This window comes from Canis lupus, chromosome 25 (genome assembly GCF_048164855.1).
Source record: "Canis lupus baileyi chromosome 25, mCanLup2.hap1, whole genome shotgun sequence".
In the NCBI taxonomy this organism is placed as follows: Eukaryota; Metazoa; Chordata; class Mammalia; order Carnivora; family Canidae; genus Canis; species Canis lupus.
Genome location: NC_132862.1, coordinates 33496802 through 33519054, shown reverse-complemented (window position 1 = coordinate 33519054; position 22253 = coordinate 33496802). Strand labels below are relative to the sequence as shown.

Below are 22253 nucleotides of genomic sequence, written 5' to 3'. Positions count from 1 at the left end.
AGGAGATCAGAGAGCAAAGTTCTCAACTAGAGCACTTGCTCCAGGATGTGAGGAGTCCACATGGGCATTCACTCACAGAGTATAATTAAAGACCAGCATGCTGTTTTACCGAAGCTCCATCATTCAGAGGCAGGGCTATGAAGGATCTCGGCTTGTCCTCTTCTGGACTGATTCCCAGGCCTTGTCTTACAACTGCCCATAGGACAGGGCACCAGGATTAGGTGGGGAAGAAAATCAGAAGTAAATCTGATCATTCCTGACAGTGGACAGCCACCGATGCATTAGATGGGAGAGGAGGAATGAGGATTTCCTTTGATGATTAGCTAGGATTTCAATGGGCAGGGCCCTGTCCCCCCCTCTCTCTCCCCCTCCCCAAGTGAACATTTGGACAGATAACTTCTGTTTTGCCTATGCCCATGGTAACCAAGTCTCCTTTTTGGTGAGGAGGAATGGGCTTCGGTAAACAGATCTATTTGTGTGACTCCTATTACTCATTTGAAGCAGTGTCACTCCTTTTTCCACTGTGGTCTATGTGTGTGAGTCAGAGAGAGCCTAAACAGGCTCTTTGAATTGATGGCTCACTCCCAGCCTCTCTTGACCAACTGCCAACCTAGCAGGGCGTAGCTTTACCAACAAATCTTTTTTTTTTTTTTTTTTAAAGTCAGACTGATTCATAGAAACTCCTTTAAAACAGAGTGAAAAGAAACCACCCATCACACACCCCAGCACACCAGCGCTGGAAACTTATAACCTCGGGAGGCACGTCCCTCCCCTCACTGCGGTCACATACCTCCAGAGGAGCGGACCAGGCAGCCACCAGCTCCGGCCACTCAGGGCACATCAGTCCCTTGGATCCTCAGGTAGGAAAGCTTTCAAAGCTGCGGGGAAGCTCAGCAAAGTTTCGCTTTCCTTCTCCGCTGTCCTTCCGACCTAGTCATCTAAGCTTTGCTTTTTCTTTTTTTCTTTTGCTATTTTTTCTACGATTCTCTGAATTGGACTCTTGAAACTTCTGGCTAAAAGTGGATACCCAGACAGACTTTTTCTATGAGGTTCAGACAAATGCCTTTTGACGGGGGTTGGGAGACTCATGCAATTCAGCAGGACTGGGCTGCGGTTGTGCTTTGCAGTGACCGGGTTCTGCTCGGGAGCAGGGACTTTGGAACCCACCAGGTTATGATAGTCTTTATGGAGGAAACACTACATACCTTTGAAAGGGCATCCTGACTTGCCAGATGTGTTCCAGGTTGTCCGTTTTGATTCAGATTGCTTCAGGACTGGAGTTGTTTCTCTTGTTGGTTGTTTGCTGGTCTTTTTTGGATGGTGGTGGAGAGATAAGTGCTTTTCAGTTTACTTTTGCTGTTGTTTTTACAGTTTTTTACTACTCTTTCAGCTTGTTCATTCACTTTTGCTTAAATTTAGATCTTTTTTTTTTCCTCCTGGAGAGGCAGGAGGGAAACTGGATTTGGAAGAGAGGGTGGGGTGGGGGAACTTCATCTGCTCCCATAAAAAATAAAAAAATAAAATAAAAAAAATATTGAATGGCTTTGTGCTTCCACCCCCAGAAACAGCTGAATTTTAGTGCTGAGTGAAAAGATGACATATTAGAAACAATAAGATGATTTTTTAGGTGGATGCGGAATTTTTCCGCATGGAAGGCGGTGATTGTTTTGGACTATTCATCTTCTCACTTTTCCAACATGTGGTTGTGCAAATGCAAACACTCGGGCTAATCATAAAGTGAATCTGGAGAGAAAGGAAAAGGAATGATTTCTATTTGCTTTTGTTTTACATTAGCATTTTGGTTGAGGTGTGGCCCATTTCAACATAGATACTGGCTTTATTTTTCCCTACATAAACAAGACGAGGGGAATGACAGGATTCAGCTTGTCTGACAAAATTAGGCTTTTCCTTTAGAAATGCCGTTCGTTAGAAGAGAAGATTTAAATGTAATCAGCCTGTGTACATTGTACAGACAAGGCGCCTCGTAAAACTGCCCTCGAGGGGATGATTAACTAAGTGCAAGGGAAACTTTTCAAGATGCAGGGAACTCCCACATTTGCTTAAAATGTTTATTATTTCCAGATTACATGGATGTGGATGAAGGGAAGCCATTATTAAGTTGATAGTAGTGGTATTCTATGAATCTAGTACGGACCTTCTTGTAGTTCTGTGCAAGTTAAAACTATAAGCAATATTGAACCAGTCGGCAGGCAGAAAATACAAATCTGAGGATATAGACCATCCTGAATCGCATTTTTTTTTTTTTTTTTTTTGTGTGTGTGCAACATTTCATGTTACACTGTAGCTCCCTAAGTGAGGAAATAGGCTGTATGTTATTTCCTGGAGTTTGAGGGCAATTTTGAATTCCTGCTTTCCTTGCTGCCTCAGAGAAAGAGTGAGTGCCTCCGAGCTCCTTAGCTGCAGGAGTTTTTCTGGATTTCAGCTGTAAGTCTTTGAAAACACTGAAATGTGAGGGTTCTGTTTTCCCCCTGCTGCCTCCCACCCTCAGAGGCAGATTGAATTCCACCAAAGACTCAGAAGAATGGGGCGGGGGTGGAGTGCTGTCTGGAGGGCTGCAGGACATCCGGTCTGGCGTCCTGGTCAGAGGACCCCCCAGATTTCACATTGTTTGAGGGCACTACACTGTCCTGGAAGTTGGCAGAGGGCCATCAGGGGCCAACCCGGAGCAGACCACATCCCAAACAGATGCTGGCTGCCTCCCAGGAGTACAGGGCACATCTCTGAGGAAAGGAAAAGCATCCCTTCCACTGACCAGAAAGACTTACTGTGACTTTCTCAACTCTTCCTGCTTCCCCCTGGAGACCAGCTTAGGCCCATCCAGGTCCTGGGGGGAGAAAGAGCGTTCTAGACCCCAAGGGGCCTTGAGTAGGCTCTATAAAGACCCTGGAATGCAGACCCTCTTGGCTGTGTCTGGGGGCTCTTAGGGCCTCAGTTGATGCCAGATGCACTGGGATCAGTGGAGAGAGAGCAGTCAGAGACCTAGAAGGCTTACATATGAAGCAAAATGTTTTTCTATAGACTCCTCAGAGCCTGGTGGGGAGTATATCTGAAAAATGGCCACAGGAAGGACACAAGGCAAGTTTAGTTATGTTCTATCTTGAATTTCGTGCATCAAATTCTCAGTTCGGGAGGGATTCTCAGTTTGAAGAACGATTTATTCATTCTCCTACCACATGCAGAAATCCTATTTTTTACCTCTCCTTGGACAGATGGCCACTTTACATTCCCTTAAAATATCCAGAATAGGGGAGCTCCCTACCTCAGAGTGTGCCTCTGTGCTCCCCCAAGCCTGCCCTGGTGCCACATTGCTAGATAGCTCTAATTATTAGAATTTCTTAAATTCAGCACAAGTGGCATCTCTGTAACTTCTATACTTTGTTCATACTTCTGCAGTCCTGGGCGTGCAGAAATGATCTATTCTGTATTTGTAGTTTCTCTACCCAGTGCCCTTTATCCTCTAAACACTTAACAATATTTAATGGTAAAACTTGATGGGTCAGTATTATTATTATTAATTTTATTACTATTACCTAAGACTTAGAAATAGCAGGAAGTGTTTTTAAGGCTTTGAAACTATACATGTGTCAGCCATACACACATGATTTGATTCTGAGGTATTTCATTTTCTACACACATGAATATGGCTTTGTCTTTCACTTACCACATGTATGTACATGGCTGCCTAACACAAAAGCTTGGAGACATTTGGGACTCTTGGATGTGCATACTCAGAGGGACACACCCAGTTTGCTACCCACGAGGTCATGGTTAAATCAGTCCAATACCAGAGACGCAGGCTTCTAACTTGGCCCTGTTGGGGTGATCCTATAACTTGGTTTATGGTTCCTGTAGCTCACACCTTCACATTTTTACCATTTTACCATGGAGCCCCTGTCATGATAACTACGGGAACAAGCCGACAAACCATTGTAACCCCAGACTGATTGCTGGCCTGCAAAATGGGTCAGTCCTTGAGAAGAGCTCATAATCTTTAGCTAGTGTGGATCTGAAATTTTCTGATCATAAATTTCTCTTTTCCAGTACTCTTCCTAGTTTTGCTTAGATGATCCTGGACTTCTGGTCAGTAATCAAAGGAACCCAAATATGATTCTGATTAGAAGTTTACTTGAATTCACAATTCCCCAGCCCCCAAACACATATGTCTGGAGACCACTCTTTGTAATACTTCAGTCCCCAGTGTCCTGAATGGGTAAAATAATTTCTTTTAATTTAACTGGGGCATCCACTGACATAAGCATAAAGATAAAAGTACAAACCTTTGTGGAGATCGCTGTTTCTCTCTCTTCCTTTTTAAAAATATTTGGGTCAGCGTTTTCTTCCCTTTTCTGGTTATAGGCATTTTCCTAGAACTAAAATGGACTCCTTTGCTCTTGGTGCTGGGTTTTATGTGGATGTGGCAGCTTTTGTATTTCCTGAGTCTGTTTCATGAATTCTCTTTTCCAGTGGGGTCATTAAAATTGAGAACATAGGCATAGGTTGAAAGTGGTGGCAAGAATCTCAGGGCAGACGCAAGATGGCTGAATAGGGAGATGGAAAGGGCACAAGGCAAGTTTGTGGTCTTGTCCTGACTCTGCCTTAGGAGCATGGGCAAATCCCTTGTCTTCTTGATTGAAGGCACTGAACTGGATGGTCTCCAAGGCCCCTCATGACTTTGAGATTCTAGTGTTCTAGGATTTTATCATTGCGTTTTGAGAAATCCCTCGGCTCACGCTAATAGTTTAATCTATAGGAATTGGTAGAAAAGTTAAATGAGGCATCCTGTTGCATTGCAGGGCATTTTCCAGAGGATTGAGGGCCCAGGCAGCCTCCTCTGCTCATCCACTCTGAGATTCCTTAGGCCTTATCATCAGATAGCAATGAGCATTTCACCCAGCTCTTGGAAGACAAGGAAGAGGTTCGGTTAATAAAACATCCAGGGTGCCAGCTCTGATGAGAAGAGGAGGCTGCCTGGGCCTTTATATAAGCCTGTTAAGATACCGACAACAACAAGAGATTCACCGATGACCAAACCAGGTTCAGAGAGAAACTGAGCTGGTCCTGGGACAGGAGCTCCACCCTCTTCTCTGAGAGGGAGACCCTGCAGCAGGAGGGTGTGGCAGTAAAGGTGTGGATGAGAACGAATAGGAGGGGAGGAGAGAGGGATCAAATGCAAATGCTTGGGTTTCCTTAGGCCCGGATGTGGAGGGAGAGAAGAGGTGCCCCTGGAAAGCCTTAGAAGAGGGAGAAAGAGTGAAGTGGAAAATGAAAGACAGGGAGAAAGCCAAAGAGCAAAGGAGAAGTATGAGGAGGATTCCACTCTTATTCCTCCTGCCCCCGTTTTTTAAGTAGACCACGCCCAGTGTAGAACCTAACATGGGGCTTGAACTCACCATCCTGAGATCAAGCCCTGAGCTGAGATCAAGAAGTGGAAGCTTAACCAACTTATTTCCACTTATTTCCTTCCCTTCTTGTCTGGGGACCCCACCACCACCACCACCCAGTGTTTCAGAACAGTCCGTAGTGCCAAATATTCTTTTCCTCGTCCCCTTTGAAGAATCTTTGTTGCCCAAGGAAAAAATATTGGTCAATACATGCTCTGTGTCATATGAATTTCCATTGGATATTTATGCCAACAGAGCAGTGATCTCCCTTGATGCTTTCCCCCCTTTCAGAAGAGTCAGATCAGAGCTAGGAGCAAAATGAAGTCCTTGATCCTTTGACTTCTTTCAAATAATCAAAGGTCCCTCCCTAGGGGGCTGATGATGGGGAACTGGAGAGAGGTTTGCTACCCTGAAACAGTGAGTTGGGCTGGCAATTGCGTTCCATCTTCCCTCTGTGGGATATGGCTTTGGTGGGGAAGGGACCCTGGTGCTGAGGGCGGGGCCAGGGCAGAATGCTGGAAGCACATCTCAGAACTTGCACTGTGGGGATCTGGTTTGGGCTTTTTGGTGGCCAGGTAAACTGGCTCTGCTGGCAGGCCTCCTCAGCTGTATGACAGAAAGAAGCAGCTGCCCTTGGCACCTTTTTGAGGGGCTGTGTTGACCCTCTGATTGACTAGGAGCTGGTGGGAGGAAGAGAGTGAAGGGTAGCTCTGGTAGAGGTTCTAGAATGTCTGCAGAATCCTGAGGCCAATGCGGGAGGGAAAATCATGCTGGAGTGGAAGAGGCCTCGGTGTGGAAGATGGGAGATGGTAGGCTTGGGTTCTGATTCTGGTTCAGCTCCAGGGAAGGTCCATTCCCTCCTTTGTTCAGGGAACAGACTAAATAACCTCGATGCCTCTAAATCCCTAAATAACCAAGTGCCCTCAAGAAGAGCAGGAGCCCCTGCCACCCACCCAGAGCCTCTGGTGGCAGGCTGCCTTCCGCCCAGCTCCACAGGCTGCCAGGCCGCGGCTTTGCTGGGTGAAGCATGTTGTCGCCACCTACTGTCGACCCACCCAAGCGCCGCCAGGCCTGGGACACACCTTGATTTTCCTCCCAAACCCTGGTTTTTGTCTTGGCAATCTCTCCTTTGAAGACGTCCTGGTGGCCAGAACACTCCTCTGGTGTCAGAAGCAGAGGACAACTGCAGCTTCTGTCCTCACCCTCGGGGGACACCACCCAGTGGCCTGGCCAGCTGCGGTCTGGGGGCGTGGGCTGGCAGAGGCATGAGGCCCAGGTCTGGCCTGAGCCTTCGCAGATGTTGCCAGATCCACCCCCTCCTTGGACAGGAAGGAGGACAAGGGGGAAATGAGAGAGAGAGAGAGAGAGAGAGAGAGAGAGAGAGAACGGTTATTCTCCTTGGGAGCATTTGCAAAAACAAGGTTCATTCCACTTGTTTGCCTTTAGCATAAGTGTTGGACCTCAGATTCTGCCAGAGAAGCTAAAAGCCCATTTTGCTGGCCTGGAGCCTCTCATTTTAAAGGAAATCAAAGAAAAAGCAACAACCATATAGCCTTTGCTCATCAGTCACGAATCCTCACACTAGCCCTCTGAGGTCGATAGATGGCAGTTAAGAAGTGTTGGAGTCAACAAATCCCCTCAATGTATACTTTAAATATCTTACAATTTTAATATGTCAATTATACCTCAACAGCACTGAAATGAAAAAAAAAATGGTGGTTCAGGATTTGAACCTGGCACCCATGCTCTTTACTACTATGTACTCTTATCTCCGTAGGAGCCACCAGCCAGAGGTATGAGATTTTCCCAGAGTCAGCAGTAACTCAGAGGCAGAATTTTTTTGAGATTTTGATTTTCTAATAGGTGCTTCTCTTCCTTCCTTCCTTCCTTCCTTCCTTCCTTCCTTCCTTCCTTCCTTCTTCCTTCCTTCCCTTCTTCTTTTTTTAATAGCAATCTTGTTCCCACACTCCCCATCCCCTGGTTCTTCATCCCTAACTATGCGAGAGTCTGTGCTAGTTTATACCAGTAACAGATACACACTACCCTTTCTATAATACCTCCATTTATTATTGATAGACCACATTTGGGAGATGGAATTCCCTTCTCCGAAGACCATGAAAAAATAGTTGTTTTCCCTGGAACAATGTAGTTACTTTTGTGGCTTGATGCCTGATATTTCTCCTGCTCATAAAAACTGCCCTGTACGTAAAAACATCAGGCCCCAGGATGACGTGGATATGGTGAGGTACAACCTGAAATTCTTTCCTTCCATACCAAACATCAGATATTCAGAGGCAGGAGGAAATGGTCCTTTGGGATCCTTTCTCTCCCCCTGTTTCCCACGGAGAAATTAACATCCCCTTCTCCTACCCCTACGTAAAAACAATATTTAGAATGGAAAGTACGCCCGACAAAAAATAACAATAACAATGGCCAGAAAAGCTCATCCAAGGTCTCATCCACTCAACCTGCTTTTAATCCCAGCCTTTTCCTCTTCCAGATACATCCTCTCTGACTGCTCCCAAAAGAGAGTGTTTCCTTTTCTGCTTTTGTGTTTAATGGACATCCACTTTGCCAACCCAAATGATCCTCGATGGGACACAGACACATGAAAAACAAACTGACCAAAGCAGAATGATACTGAGGTTGAGACCATAGAAAGGCGTTGGTGCTGCCACTCTACATGGTGTCCTTAAGGAGAAGTGGCAGCTGCTGGGTGTCACGCTAGGGAGATGGCACAGAGATAGGGGCTGACTCATGGAGCGCATGTGATCAGGGGCAGCTTTGTCTCTCATCTTTTCTCGTGCCTTGAAGAAAGCACCATGTCTTTGGTCAGATGGTGTGAGACAACTTTTTTCAAAATTTACAGTTTTCCAGAAAGAGATGGAGATTTCGTAATCGGGAAAATATAAATCAATGAGAAGAGAGAGTTGAATAAAATCTAACGGTTGAATAAAATCAAGACCATGTTATGATGTGATTGAGATTTGGGGATCTAAGGTGATGTCTTTTGGGTAATTCTCTGGTAACCTGAAAGTTCTGCTGAGAAGGTGACCATTCTAAGAAAGGTGTGAAGAGGCAGCTTTAGATTAAGGGCAGAACTAAGATCAAGAGTATTATTTGCCAAGAGCAAATTCTGATTCATTGTCAGAAGGACTTTCTGGTGGGAGGGTCTTAGCAAGTAGTGAGCGCCCTGTTATTGGAGGAGTTTAAGCATAACTTAGATAGTTCTGTGGTGTAGGTTTGTAGTTGAGATTCATTTATTAGGAAGGAATTTTAAGGCCCCTGTTCTCAGTCCAATGATTCTATAACTTAAAGAGATAGAAAAGTTAAATCTGCTGACAAATTAGTTTTTAGAAATTTAAGGTATTTTCTTTGTATCTACTTATTTCCTCTTAAATAAAAGGCAATATATATATATACACAATATATATATACACACAATATATACAATATATATATTGTATATATATATACACCCTTGCGTATTAAAATGTCAAAGTTACTCAGGAAATATTCATATGTTTACAAAGGCATTTATATAGGAATATGTAACACAGAGTTTGCATTTAATAAGATACAATAGTAGTGATGTATAAATAATTTCTACAGAAATAATGTAAGTGGTAATATATAATTTCTAGTAGTAATTCTAAATTAATGTATAAATAACAAGAGTAATGTATAAGTAATTTCTAAAAATTTTAAGGACTAAAGTTCATGTATGTAAGAAAAAATTGCCTTCTTAATAACATTTATTTGCTCACCGAATGGATGTTTACTTGGTACCTGTCATAGATAAGACTCTCTCTTCAGAAACTTACAATCTTAGGGGTTGGTAAGCCAAATATTTCCATAAGTAATTCTGTTACCAGGCAGGCTGCCACTAGTGGTTTTAGTAATATGATAGTGGGGAAAATGACTACTTCTGACCTATGTATCTGGGAAGGCTTCCTAGAGGAGGCAGGATTTGAGTTTCCTTGAAAAAAATTTGATAGCTCCTGGAGGAAGGACACTTGACAGCAGGGCTGTCTTTGGAAACTTTGGAAACCACATTATCAGCATTCCCAGGGCTCGAGTAAGGTGTTTAGAGCCTCTTGCCTAGTGACTGGTGGAGGGGGTGGTGAAATGTTTGGAGGATTTTGAGCAGAGGAGTGACAAGTTCAGATAATGCAGTGGCGTGGAAGATATGTCAGAGAAGGAGGAGCTCAGAAGGAGGATCCTGCGAGAGGCTGATGCTTGGGCTAGGTTAGGATCTGAATTGGGCAAGGACAATGTGAGCAGGAATTAAGGAATAGATGAGGGATAAATAATAAAGGAAGAACTCATGACCTGACTGTGCTTTGGGCAATAAAATTGGGTTGAGCGGAAGGAGAGACGGGGAATTTGGCAGCTGACTATTACTGCTCTCTTCTCATCAGAGAAGATCGGGTTATCCAAGGCGGTCAGGAAAATGACTAAACTGTCTTCTATCTAGCCAGCCGATTCACATGCTCTCAGAAGGCTCTCTTGCACCATCTGGTAGAGGATGCTCCACTGTGCCTTTGGGAGAATCTTACCCACTCTCAAATGAGTCATGAACATTTGAGCTCTGTGAGACTCCCCCTCTGCTCACACAACCCCTGCCCTTCCCACCCTCCACCTCCATTTTTTATTATGTTTTACCCTCAGGTTCAGGCTACTTCTTCAGCGATTCAAGCCCAGGATTTCCACTACTTCCTTTGCTGGAGAAGTGGGTTTTTGATTGTTTTTTTCTGTTGTATTGTTCCCAATTATTGTGACCTAAACCACTCTTAAAGATATGTATCCCCCAGACTCTGGTAGTGGCTCTTCAGTAAACACACATATTCTGTGGCAGGAAGAAGTTATCTGATCCTAGCTTAACAACTATGGAGCTAAATTACGAACATCTAAACTCCCCTACTGTGTCTTTAGAAGTCCATTATTCTCAAGGTCTGCGCAGTATTCGGTACTCACCAGAAAAGGAAAGGTGTTCACAGGGTCCTGATTGATTTCTCAGGGTCAGAGTACCATAAAAAAAAAAAAAAAAAAAGAAGGCAAAGAGGAAGTGCAAGGCAGTCTCAGAACTACGTTTCTTTGATTCTTTCATATTTTAGGGGAGTAGGAAGGTTTTAAGTTTTAAGTGAATGGAGACAAGTGGAGATGACAATTATTCCCCCCCATATTATTTAGTCATTTACACATCCAATCACCAGCAATTGTAATTCTCAAGGTCATTTCCACTAACTATAATGGTTTTCTTTGGGCAAAGAACTGAATCCAAATCTAGAATGGTCAGCGATTTTGAGGTTTGCATTGGGACTAGGAGCATAAAGAGACTGCTTGTCCTCTGTGGGCTGGGCAATTCGAGAAAAAAAGGAGAAATATGAGCAGGAATAAAAAATGGTGGTGGTGGAAAGGGAACTGGCTGGCCTGTGCATTTGGAAGAAAGAACAACAGAAAAGGGATATCAGAGAGCTGAGGTGTGGCTCTAAGTCTCTAACTTCCCTTTCTCTTTATACTCCATTTCTTTCTAGAGTCAACATTCATGCCTCCTATACTTTTCTGTTTCTCACCCAGTCCAATGATAGCCCTGAGCACTCCTCTCCCAAGAAGTCCTATTCTGCTTACAGTGATGGGTGGAGAAATGTGTTCCTGGCACCTCACATAGAATAACCAGTGGATGTCCTATTCTTCAAGAACCCTGTGAATGGACTAGCTCTGTGGGCTGGAGTCTGAGAGCTGAAGTACCATAAATGACGTTATGGGAGTTCCCAATAACCAACTGACAAACTGGGACTGCCCAGTGCACCAAATGCTCTGAGGGGCAGGCATTGCACCAAAGTATTCAGGATTGCAATACTGTTATTTTGTACTTCCTGGTTTGAGTTGCCCAGCTGTGACTAAGGGTATGCTTTCCACTGGAGAGTGCCATCCAAAGCATTTTAGAGAGGTGTGAGGAAGGAGCTAATTACTGTTTTAGTGAAACAAATTGCCAAGAAAGAAAGTTGTAGCAGCCAATACTTCCAATGATATGAATGTGCAGAAATGGTCTCTTTTCAGTGCTTTTGTATGATGCAAGATACAGACCAGGGTAGGGAATGAGTCTCCCTGTAAGTTATGCTGCAAGTAGCGGGTGGGTGGAAGTTTCAAGAGCCTGAGGCCTTCTTTTATCCCTATTATGTTCTGCTATTCAATAGATCTCTAGACATTCACCTATTAGGTAGTTCTCATGGTTATCTATAAAGATCTCAAAAACTTGCCCTTGTACCCCACCTCTCGCTGAGAGTTTCAATTTGCTGGGGACTCTTTATTTTTTATTTTATTTTTTTTGTAAATTTTTATTTATTTATGATAGTCACACACAGAGAGAGAGAGAGAGAGAGAGAGAGAGGCAGAGACACAGGGAGAGGGAGAAGCAGGCTCCATGCACCGGGAGCCCGACATGGGATTTGATCCCGGGTCTCCAGGATCGCGCTCTGGGCCAAAGGCAGGCGCTAAACCGCTGCGCCACCCAGGGATCCCTGGGGACTCTTTAGTATAGGGTCTGGCTCACTAGGAATAATAATCTAGGTCAGAAATTTAAGAAGACTGTTCATTCTGTTTCCGAAGGTGTTGGGGAGGGTCACTAAAAACAATGGAAGCACCTCTAACCTGACAATGGATGATACTAATAAAACCTGACAAATTGGGGGCAGTGAAAAGATGGAGAAGCTACATACATTATGCACTAGCTCCAGCTAAATAGCCCCTACTTCTGGCTGGATGCAGCAGCCAAAAGCAGAGGGAATTATGTGTTCTGTATTAAGAGCTCCAGCTAATCCAAGACATTTTCTCCTTTCCTTGGTAGATAGATGTGACACAATCACAGGAACCTAAGATGAAAGAGAGTTACTTCTTTGCTTGCTTCTCCCACCCACTCCTCCAGCCGGCAGCAGGCAGGGGAATAATGATCAGGTGGGGCTTCGGTTTAGATCAGGAGTGAGATTCAGCCTTGGTTCTTGAACGGTGGCAACGGTCTCATTTCATAAGCAGACCAGAGCACACTTAATTAAAATGTGCCACATTCAGCCCAGGGATCAAACAGTTCTCATGTCAGGCGAAGAGAGCCTCCTCAGACAACTGGCCTGAAGGATAAAGTGGCCAGGACAAAGCAGGAGAGCACATGCAACACACACGGGGAAGTGCCAGGCCCTGGGTAACAGGGGACACTCCACAGCAGGGCACTATCGAACCTCTCCTTCGTAAAGCCATTACCCTCTAGATCAGGAGTGAGATCCAGAGCCTGGGGGTGCAGTGGATGGGCTCAAGTGAGCTGCAGTAAGAAAAGGGTGTGTGGAATGCAATAACAATCAAGTCATCCCAATAGAAAGGGCGAGCAGGAATGAAAGCAATCAGAGGATTACATAGCAAACCAAGGAGACAGAAAGTGCTGCTGAATTCCCAACAGCATGTAAGGCAGAAAACTCACAGCATTTCTTCTCCCTCATTTAAGAGGACTCACTTGGTGTATTGTATTCTGTTCTTGGCCTCTCCATCACTTCCCTCTATTAGGAGGAGGATGTTTGTCAGTTAGAAGCCAAAGGAATAAAAAAGACATTTATAAGACCAAGGAAGATCAAACATATAAATTGTTATGTAATATTTGTAATTCCCTAGAGTCAGCCTCTTTCTTTCCCCATGAAGGGCAAGATCAGGATCCAGTGATGTGAATTTTGGGGGTGTAGGGAGGATGGTCAGGATAGGACTGAGAAGAGTGAGATTTCTCCTTCTGATTCTCGAGGGTGGATTCTTAGTGGTGTCCCCACTCAAAGGGCAGGGATTAGACATAATGGCAACTTCTAAGAGGACCAAAATGGTTTATACATACTGCCTGGTGAAGTATGTAGCAGGTATCCTATTACTTGTATTTAACAAGGGGTAGCCTGGTGACTAACTGACTTGTTATGTTGACAACAGCTACTCTCAGTTTCACAGACTAATAATGGTGATACTAATAACCACAAGCAAAGCAGCCCCATTAGTACCTGCCATGTGGCAGACACTGTGATAGTTTCATGAACATGATCCATAACCCTTGTATTTCCCTGTATGATCAGCATTGCAGCCCCTACTTTATATAGGAGGATACTGAAAATGGAAGAAATGGACTAGATGATTCTAACTGAAACTGTTTAATTCAAAACCTCTTTTCACTGTACATTAAAGTCAAGCAGAAAATTGTGGAGGTACGCGCGAATCTGCAGAAAACAAAAATGAATTTGAATATTTGAATGCGCAGGGAGATTATTAATAGCAGGCATGAAAGCTCCAAGCTCTCCCCTGAGGTGGCAGGATAAACTTCATGATTTTTGTCATTCACAGTGAAATTGGACAAATTCCTACAAAGTAGCCTGGGGTGGAGGGAAATACTGGGACTGGAAAGGAAGGCAGGGGCTGTTGGTACAGGTTGGGATAGACGGTGGAAGCCAAAGTCTGACTCTAATTCTTGGCCTGTAAAGAGCAGGACCCCTTCATGTACGTTAGGACATTCTAGATTTTTTTTTTTTTTTGAAAGAGCATTCTTAATTTTGAGTACCTGATGAGGAAAGTGACAGGAGATAAAGGCACTTGAAATGTTGGGATGATAGCATTAGTGCTTGCCACTAGATACCCCGGACAGTAGGAAAGTGGCTCAAACATGCTCAAAGCTTCAATTAAATTAGGTGGAGTGAGGGGAGAAGCGGGACAATTGCAGGATGTGTCCAGCCATCTCCTCCCTAGGTGGGGACATCCACACATCCACCCCGGTGTGAATAACCTCCAGCTCTTTCCTTTTGAAGTCCCTTGAGACTGCATTGCACCGTAACTGTAACTATCTTGGGCATGAAGAAGCACTCCCTCTGCTGTTGACATAAGTCGGAATAGGCACTCCCATGTGCATCCTTCATACTTTCTTAATGATCAGTGGACTCCCTTCTTCTCCTCTGCTGAGATTATGGCCGAACAGTTTGGTTTATCTATGCCCACTCTTAATCTGTATTAGTTCCCAATCCTCCCACCGTGTGATTTATGCATTTGCCTATCTTCTCCACGGAGTCCTGAAGGATTGGACTTTGTGTAAGTGTCATGCACAAATAGAAGGCCCATATAGTGGTGTTTCAGGCTGCATACTTCTAAAGCCCTGGAACTGACGTATTGCATCAAAGAAAATACAGCATTTTGCCCTAGACCAATAGCAGAGTCCCCACCATGAGGCACATCCAGCCAAAAGGCTCAGGTGCAGTAATACAAATCTGAAATGTTTAAGCAGTAGGTAAGCAGACCATTATGCCATAATTAGGTGGTTATAATTACTGAATACCAAACAGCATTATAAATAACAGAAGTTGTGGCTCTCACATTTTTTATATCACCTAGGATCAAATTAGTAGCCTATTCAGTCTATGGGCACTGAGTAATAGCTGCTATTCTGCAGAAGGCATCCACATCTATTAATATCGCTGAATGTGCAGTTTGATAGAGCCACGGACACTTCCCTAGTGGAAAATGGGGATTTATATGACATTGTCGCACAGAAACCTGGAAATTACAGCTGTGAAAAGGCCTTCTAAAAACCAAGTCTTATTTTGGTTTTTAAAACACAAACAAAATAAAACAGTAACAGTGATTACATGTGTTTTTAAAAAATTTTTCCCCAAACAGGCTGTATTAGAGAGATGAGTATATAAATACTTGAGAAGCAGAATTATGTTTATATTTATATATATATATATATATAAATAGATGAATAGGCATTTAGGAAACTAGGTTAACAAGATGTTTTTAGGAATTTATAATGAAATTGTGACATGGTTTTTATTGCAACTCCTGATTTTAGTGGACAGTCCACATGTGTGGGAAAGCTGAATTGTCTGATTGAATCTGACAGTAACCTTTTTTTGCCTCCTTTATCTTCTCTTCTTTTCAGAACTCTCATTGCTCTTTGAGGCATCAAAAAGCCAAGATGTTGGTACTACTGGCTGGTATCTTTGTGGTCCACATCGCCACTGTCATCATGTTATTTGTCTCCACCATTGCCAATGTGAGTAACATGTTCTTTTGTTCATTCATTCACCCAGAAGTTATTTGAATATTTACACAAAGTGCTACCAAGTACTACACAATCCCTACCCCTCATGAATATACAGTTTAGTTGTGGAAAAAAATAAACACACACTTGCACTTCAAACAAATAGCAGGAGGATAAAAGCCAATGTCTTTGGCGAGTGACCAAAGCCCTTGCCAGGGCTGTAGGCGTCGAGAGGCTGCAGAAGGCAATGAGACTTCTTCAGTCTCCCGCAGAACCTTCTCGGGAGGTAGAGCTTGGTGGATGGGCAGATGGGAGGGGTCTCTTAGCAGAAGATGAATCCTGGAAGGAGCACAGGGATGCATTCTGGGCAAGAGTGCTGGCCAAGGTCCCCTGGGGAAAGGGAGAGGCTTTGTTCAGGGCAGAATGGGGACACCTATGTGGCAGGAGCAGAACTTCCTTTCCTTCTTCTGGGAACCTTGATTAGAAGGATAGATGGGAGAGAGATGATGAGAAGCTTTGGTTGCCACACTGACCCATTCAAATTCTGAGCAGCGAGTAGCATATGAAGGTGGAATTTTGAAAGATTAACCTGGTTCCAAGGAATTAGCTTGAGTTCAAAAAGAAAAGAAAAGAAAGAAAGAGAAAGGAAGGAAGGAAGGAAGGAAGGAAGGAAGGAAGGAAGGAAGGAAGAAAGAAAGTAAAGAAGTAACAATATGAAGGCAGTAGTAGCTTTTTCTCTCTGAACCTTGGGCTACTCTGACCTCTAGTGGTAGTTTATAGCATCAAATTTGCCTTTGTTGTGCTTTTCTCAAAGAAACAAGACTGCTCCTTGCAGGCAAAAATCAAGGCCAACAATCACTAGACGGGGAAACGGTGGCTCTAGGATCTGTTCAGGTCCATGTTACAACTAAAGGACTGATGTGTTTTGAAGTTCAGATAGGAGAGTTTTGCTAACGTTGGTGGATGTGGGTCACGAGCAAGGCTAATTTAAGAATCTTCGCCCATGAGGCCTCCTCCGGACCTCAGGTTAGCCTTTCTGTGCACCAGCCCCCAAGTCTTTCAGGATAGCAAGCCTGAGAAATGACTTCAGACTGTCCTAGTGGATGCTAGAGTGCTGAATACTGAATTTTCAGCCCCTATATAGGGCTTGGCATACAGTTGTTTACTGAATTGAGAGCAGGTGATCACACATCCTTGGCCCTGTCTTTCCAGCAATGCTCATTCTAACAGGTGCTCTGTGTGGACAAGGCAGGTGTGTGTTTCCCAGGAGAATAATTGCTTTTCTTGGGCTGGGTGGGAAGGGACAGTGGCACCACAGTGAGCCTTGGGAATTACATCTCGATTACTCTGCTACTTTCAGGGGCCCCCACCTCCCTCTGTTTAGATGGAAGTGGCTTCTTGACACCCAAACTCACTGCTATTTTCTTAGTGGTCCATATGCTTCCTATTTGCCTCCAGATGAGCATTTTTTTTTTCATAACACCCATAGTCCCTTACATGAAATGGTCTTTTTTTTTCTTTTAATATTTTATTTATTTATTCATTAGAGACACACACACACAGAGGCAGAGACATAGGCAGAGGGAGAAGCAGGTTCCCTCTGGGGATCCCAATGCAGGACTCGATCCCAGGACCCCAGGATCACGACCTGAGCCAAAGGCAGGCATTCAACTACTGAGCCACCCAGGTGCCCCTGAAATGGTCTTGATAGAGCGTATGGTTGTGCATACTTAGAACAAATCACCTCATCTAGTGTTTCTTTTACTTAGAACTCAGAATTTTAAGCCACTATGATTGAATTATTTCATTTTTTTCCTAAGTTACAAGGGATGTGAAACCCAGAGATGCTAAGTGATTTTTTAAAAATGATTTTATTTACTTATGAGAGAGAGAGAGAGAGCGCCAGAGACACAGGCAGAGGAAGAAGCAGGCTCCATGCAGGGAGCCTGATGTGGGACTCGATCCCAGGTCTCCAGGATCATACCCTGGGCCAAAGGCAAGTGCTAAACCGCTGAGCCACCCAGGGATCCCAGCTAAGTGATTTTTCTTTGGCCACACAATCCTTCATCTTTTCTCTTGGGACTTACGTGACTTCAGTTTTAGCCAGATCTCATTTCCGCCAAGAGATGGGGGGCTCAGCCATATTTGTGGCTCATTACGGGGTATTGCTTAAGATTTGATCCTGACACCAATCTGATAATGCTATTTCTTTTTCTTCAGAAGCAGAGGGTCAGCTTTTGAACAACTGCTTGTTTCCTTTTGGTTGCAGGTCTGGGTGGTTTCAGATTTTACAAAAGCATCAGTAGGTCTTTGGAAAAACTGCACCAGTGATGGCTGTGATGATGTCCTGTCCTATGCCAGTGAAGGTATGTATGGAAGGACCGTATTCAGTACCGACAATTCGCGTGATTGGGGAGGCAGGCAGCCTGCCGGGGACGGATCTGTCTAATAACGCTGTTCTCATCCTGTATCCCCAGACGCCCTCAAGGCAGTGCAGGCCTTCATGATCCTCTCCATCATCTTCTCCGTCATCTCCCTCGTGGTCTTTGTGTTCCAGCTCTTCACCATGGAGAAAGGAAACCGCTTCTTCCTATCCGGGGCCACCATGCTGGTGTGCTGTGAGTATCCTAAGGGGCAAGCTCTGGTGTAGGCAGGAAAAGCTTTTATGTAGGTCTTACCATGGGCGTTTCTGGCCATTTGGACAGATGACCACATGGCTTAGTGAAGCTGCTTTGGACAATTTTCTCCTCTGATTGTTCTCTTTTTGAGCCCCCCTGCCAGTGTTTGGAATAAGTACTGTCACCTGCTTTAAACAGATGGCCATGTTTAAACCTAGGGCTCCCTGGTAGCTACCAAGTGGCTGGGCCACATCCGTTGCTAGTGGTTGTATACAAGACACTCGAGGGCAGGAAGATGAGAGTCCTGAGAGAGACAAAGCCACTGCGACAGGGCTTGCCAGCAGTGCTGTTCTCATTCTTCTGCCATTCTTCCCAAACACATGCCATTTGGTGAAAGGCTGTGTTCTCTTGCATTCTGGGCGGCCTGCCTACATATGCTGGGATCCAGAAGGAAAAGCTGGTTGAGGGACAGGAGGGTCTGTGTTTTTTATTCTACACTTTTAGCTACACAAACCAGTGCAGATGTGAGAGCCCAAACACCTCTAGTTTATCAATACAACTATCGAGGTTGGTTCAAGGCATATCAACAAGACATGGTTTGGGGCTCAATGGCCAGATTTTATTTTCCCAGTGAAATTTCCCATTTTGCTAGTGAGGAAAACAGGATCTTTTAAAAGTTATACAATTTGTTTTCTTGGTTTTAATGTAAAAAAAAAAAAAAACCAAACAAACCAAATGATTTTTTTTTTTCCTCTTGCAGGGCTGTGCATTATGGTCGGAGTATCCATCTATACTCATCATTATGCCAATGGTCAGGGAACTCAGTACCAGAGCAGTCACCACGGCTACTCCTTCATCCTGACCTGGATCTGCTTCTGCTTTAGCTTCATCATTGGCGTTCTCTATCTAGTCCTGAGAAAGAAATAAGGCTGAACAAATTCACAGGGATCTGGGGGGTGGGGAGAAAGAAGCCATTGGATCTGGGCGGGAAGTGGAAGATACTATGCAGGAAAATCCAAGAGTGGGGAGGGGGGGCGGGGAGGGGAAGTAGGGTGGGAGAGGCTGAAATTCAAACCATTCTTGAGGAGGTTCTCTACTGTCGAGCCCCTGCCCTTGGGAGAAAGTAGTTGGCTAGTACTCTGCTGTTCCCTTGATGCAGCAGGAGAGCCTCTCTCCAGCCACCAGACTTGGCCTCCAGCTGTTCTCAGTTACACACACTGCCTGGGGCCCCATCGGCTGCCACACCACTGACTCCACTCCTAAGGCTGATTTCTGGGTCTTGCATTGAGGTTCTCAGACCCATTGCATCAAGTTAAAATAGCGGTACAAGTTCCAGCAAGAGCAGATATTGTTTTTGTGTTGAATATGCTAAGCCTGCCTGGAAGCCATCCCGCCTTTCTGACCCAAAGCAAAACATGACATTCCAGTCTGAAGGACCTATACAAGGGCTTTGACTAGTGAGCCATTATCCCTCTTTAGAACAGATACTTAACTCTGTGGAACTCAGTGGTATTTGTGACGAAATGGGAGAAAGAGATATAGTCCTAAAGCCAAATTAGTGGGTTAGTGAAGCCAAGAAAGAACTTTTCACAGTGGAGGGCCTGGGGGATGGTCAGAACCCAGACCAGACCTCACACAGCTGTCCCTCATGGAGACCTCTTGCTATGGACTTTGCTAGGCCTCTTGCTTAAAACTAAAGCAACTCTTCTGGCATTTTGGTAAAGCCACTAGTGACCAATTCATTGGTGAAAGCACCACACAAATTACAGGACCAAGGGTCAATCTTGTGACAGTGCTACGGTAGGGTTACGTTTTTAGGACTCCCTGTCCATGTAGTCAGTGTTTCTTTTAAGAACATATTGGGAGAGAGAATGGACATGGTTCCTTGTAAGATGATTTATTACTCTCCCTCTAATGATAACTCTTGAGTACATTTTTGTTAATTATCCACATTGGGGATTAGGACTCTTAGGCTCAGTGGCAGTTCTCACTTTGACATGGGCTAGAGCCGTTGCCTTTCAGGGGCCCTGCCTATCCCCTTTCACAGGTGAGGCAGGGTAATTTTGGAAGCATAAGAAAACACACACAAACCAAAACCAAATTGATCCTTTGGTGAAAGGTGCTATATAATTGTCAAGTATTAAGTGTACTAGATTCCTGTCATGATTAGAACAGAGTGCCTGCATTCCCAGGAGAATCAGAAATTTCCCACAAGATAAATAAAGATATAGGTGACGGGCAGATATCTTCTTTAAGAGAAAAAGTAAAAAGCAAAAACTCTTATGGTGTCCAGTCAGTTGGTAATTGGGCTGTCTGTTTCCATAGGAGCATTTCTATATAGGATTTAGTAGCAGTATGCTATTCCTGGTTAAGCAGGCATTGCTCTGGCCTGGAGCAGCTATTTCAAGCCATCTCAGATTCTGTCTAAAGGGGTTGGTTTGGGAAGACATTTCCTTTATTACCTGAGAAGATCTACCCCAGGGAGAATCCGAGACATCTTGCCTACTTTCCTCCTAGCTCTCCTTATCCCATTTCTTGCATACCTTTCCTTTTTGGGGAGTTGTTATGCCATGATTTCTGGTATTTATGTAACAGGACTATGACTAAGTATATTGCTCTATGTTCATTCTGGTTAAGGGAATATTGAGGGTAGGCCACCAGATTACCTGGGCTGGGGGTAGAGAGATGGCAACAAAAACTGTAGGATGATGAACTTTTTAATTATGATTTAATTATCACATGATTATAGATGGCTGTTTTATGTTCAGAGGTATACTTACATATCAGATATACCCCAAAGAGATACTCACATTGTGTTGAAAAGTCAAGCTATGACTGGAATGAACCATGTATTCCCTTGTCTTTTACTTTATTTCTGTGACATTTATGTCTCATGTAATTTGCATTACATTGGTGGGTTGTTCTAGTACTGTATTTGGCTTTTTCTTTAATAGATTGATATTTCATATACTATAATTGTAAATATTTTGATACAAATGTTTATAACTCTAGGGATATAAAAATAGATTCTGATTCCCTTCCCTGTGTGAATGTTTTCTTCCTAAAAAATGCAGGACAGTGGGGATAATAATGACATTTATACCTAATGAAGTTGTCAAATCAGTGTGATTTGAACAACTTGGCATTAATTTGAGACATTAAACTACTTTCTGGTAATACATTAGGCATTTCTACAATAACTCTTTCAAGCAAATGAATGTTATTAGGTATAGTTTTAGCTTACTTTAATTAAACCTCTAAAGCAAAAAATAGAACTTCATAAGCTAATACACCAGGAAGATGTTATGGTCTTGAATCAGAATGACTTATGACATTAAGAAATGAGATACTTGTAAAATTTCTTTGAAATAGCCAACACCTCTAATGTGTCTTCAAAATACAAAGCAATTCACAAAGGTATGCATCACATTAGCTTTGCGGAAACCCATTCATTGCATAAATTGGGCATATCTGTATGGGGCAATGAGAAAAGGAAAGCTTTACTACTTTCTGCGAGCAATAAGGACTGGAGTTAATGGTGGAAAAGCAGAGTGGATGCTGTGTACCCTAGCATCATGTAAACACCAAGATCATACAAATGGTTTTAATGTGGATTTGGTGCTTTGTCAGTCCCCTGTGGTTTCGGACAATATAACTGCACAGTAATTACACAAAAAATACACAATGGAACCTGAAAATAAAACTCTAACATATTTTAAAGTCAGTTAATCAAATTGCATTGATTATTGATACCCTCTCAGAGACCTATGTGATTTCTTAGCCCTCTTCTGGGATACTATCATAAGAGGCTACTTCTTTCCCTTAGTTCTCCCTGGGATTCATTTCCCCTTGTCATTTGCCGAGTCATGGATCAGACCTCCAGAGCATCCTTTCTTCCTTTCCTTCTATAGATCTTTAATCAGAATCTCCAATAAGGTCTCAAAACTACTCAAAGTTTCTCTTCTGCCAAGATGAAATCTTCCATCTCGAAGATCTAAATTGTGAATGGCAGTGTCTTACTCCAGGATTCTCCGCGGAAATAGGACCAATAGGATGTATAAATTATACATAGAAGGAAATTTATTTTTAAAAATTGGCTCACATGGTTATGGAGGCAAGCAGGTTCAAAATCTGCAGGGAGGATAGGGCTGGTGGGCTGGAGACCCAGGTAAGAGGTCCAAA

At 43.7% G+C, this 22253-nt stretch overlaps 1 protein-coding gene and 1 long non-coding RNA gene across 2 annotated transcripts in view; one reads left to right on the top strand and one right to left on the bottom strand.

Annotated features, from left to right (window-relative positions):
• The window catches only part of LOC140617460 (uncharacterized), a 62648-nt gene extending 54345 nt beyond the window's left edge, over positions 1 to 8303 (bottom strand). Inside the window, exon 1 of the long non-coding RNA XR_012017691.1 lies at positions 1206 to 8303. This is a non-coding gene — a long non-coding RNA (uncharacterized lncRNA). The remainder of the gene's footprint in view (positions 1 to 1205) is intronic.
• EMP1 (epithelial membrane protein 1) lies at positions 118 to 21112 on the top strand. Its single transcript, XM_072798957.1, has 5 exons — positions 118 to 860; positions 15352 to 15465; positions 17723 to 17819; positions 17931 to 18071; positions 18832 to 21112. The coding sequence occupies exons 2-5, from the start codon at positions 15388 to 15390 to the stop codon at positions 18996 to 18998; spliced, it is 483 nt and encodes a 160-aa protein (XP_072655058.1). The 5' UTR covers positions 118 to 860; positions 15352 to 15387; the 3' UTR covers positions 18999 to 21112.
• The last annotated feature ends 1141 nt before the right edge of the window (positions 21113 to 22253 follow it).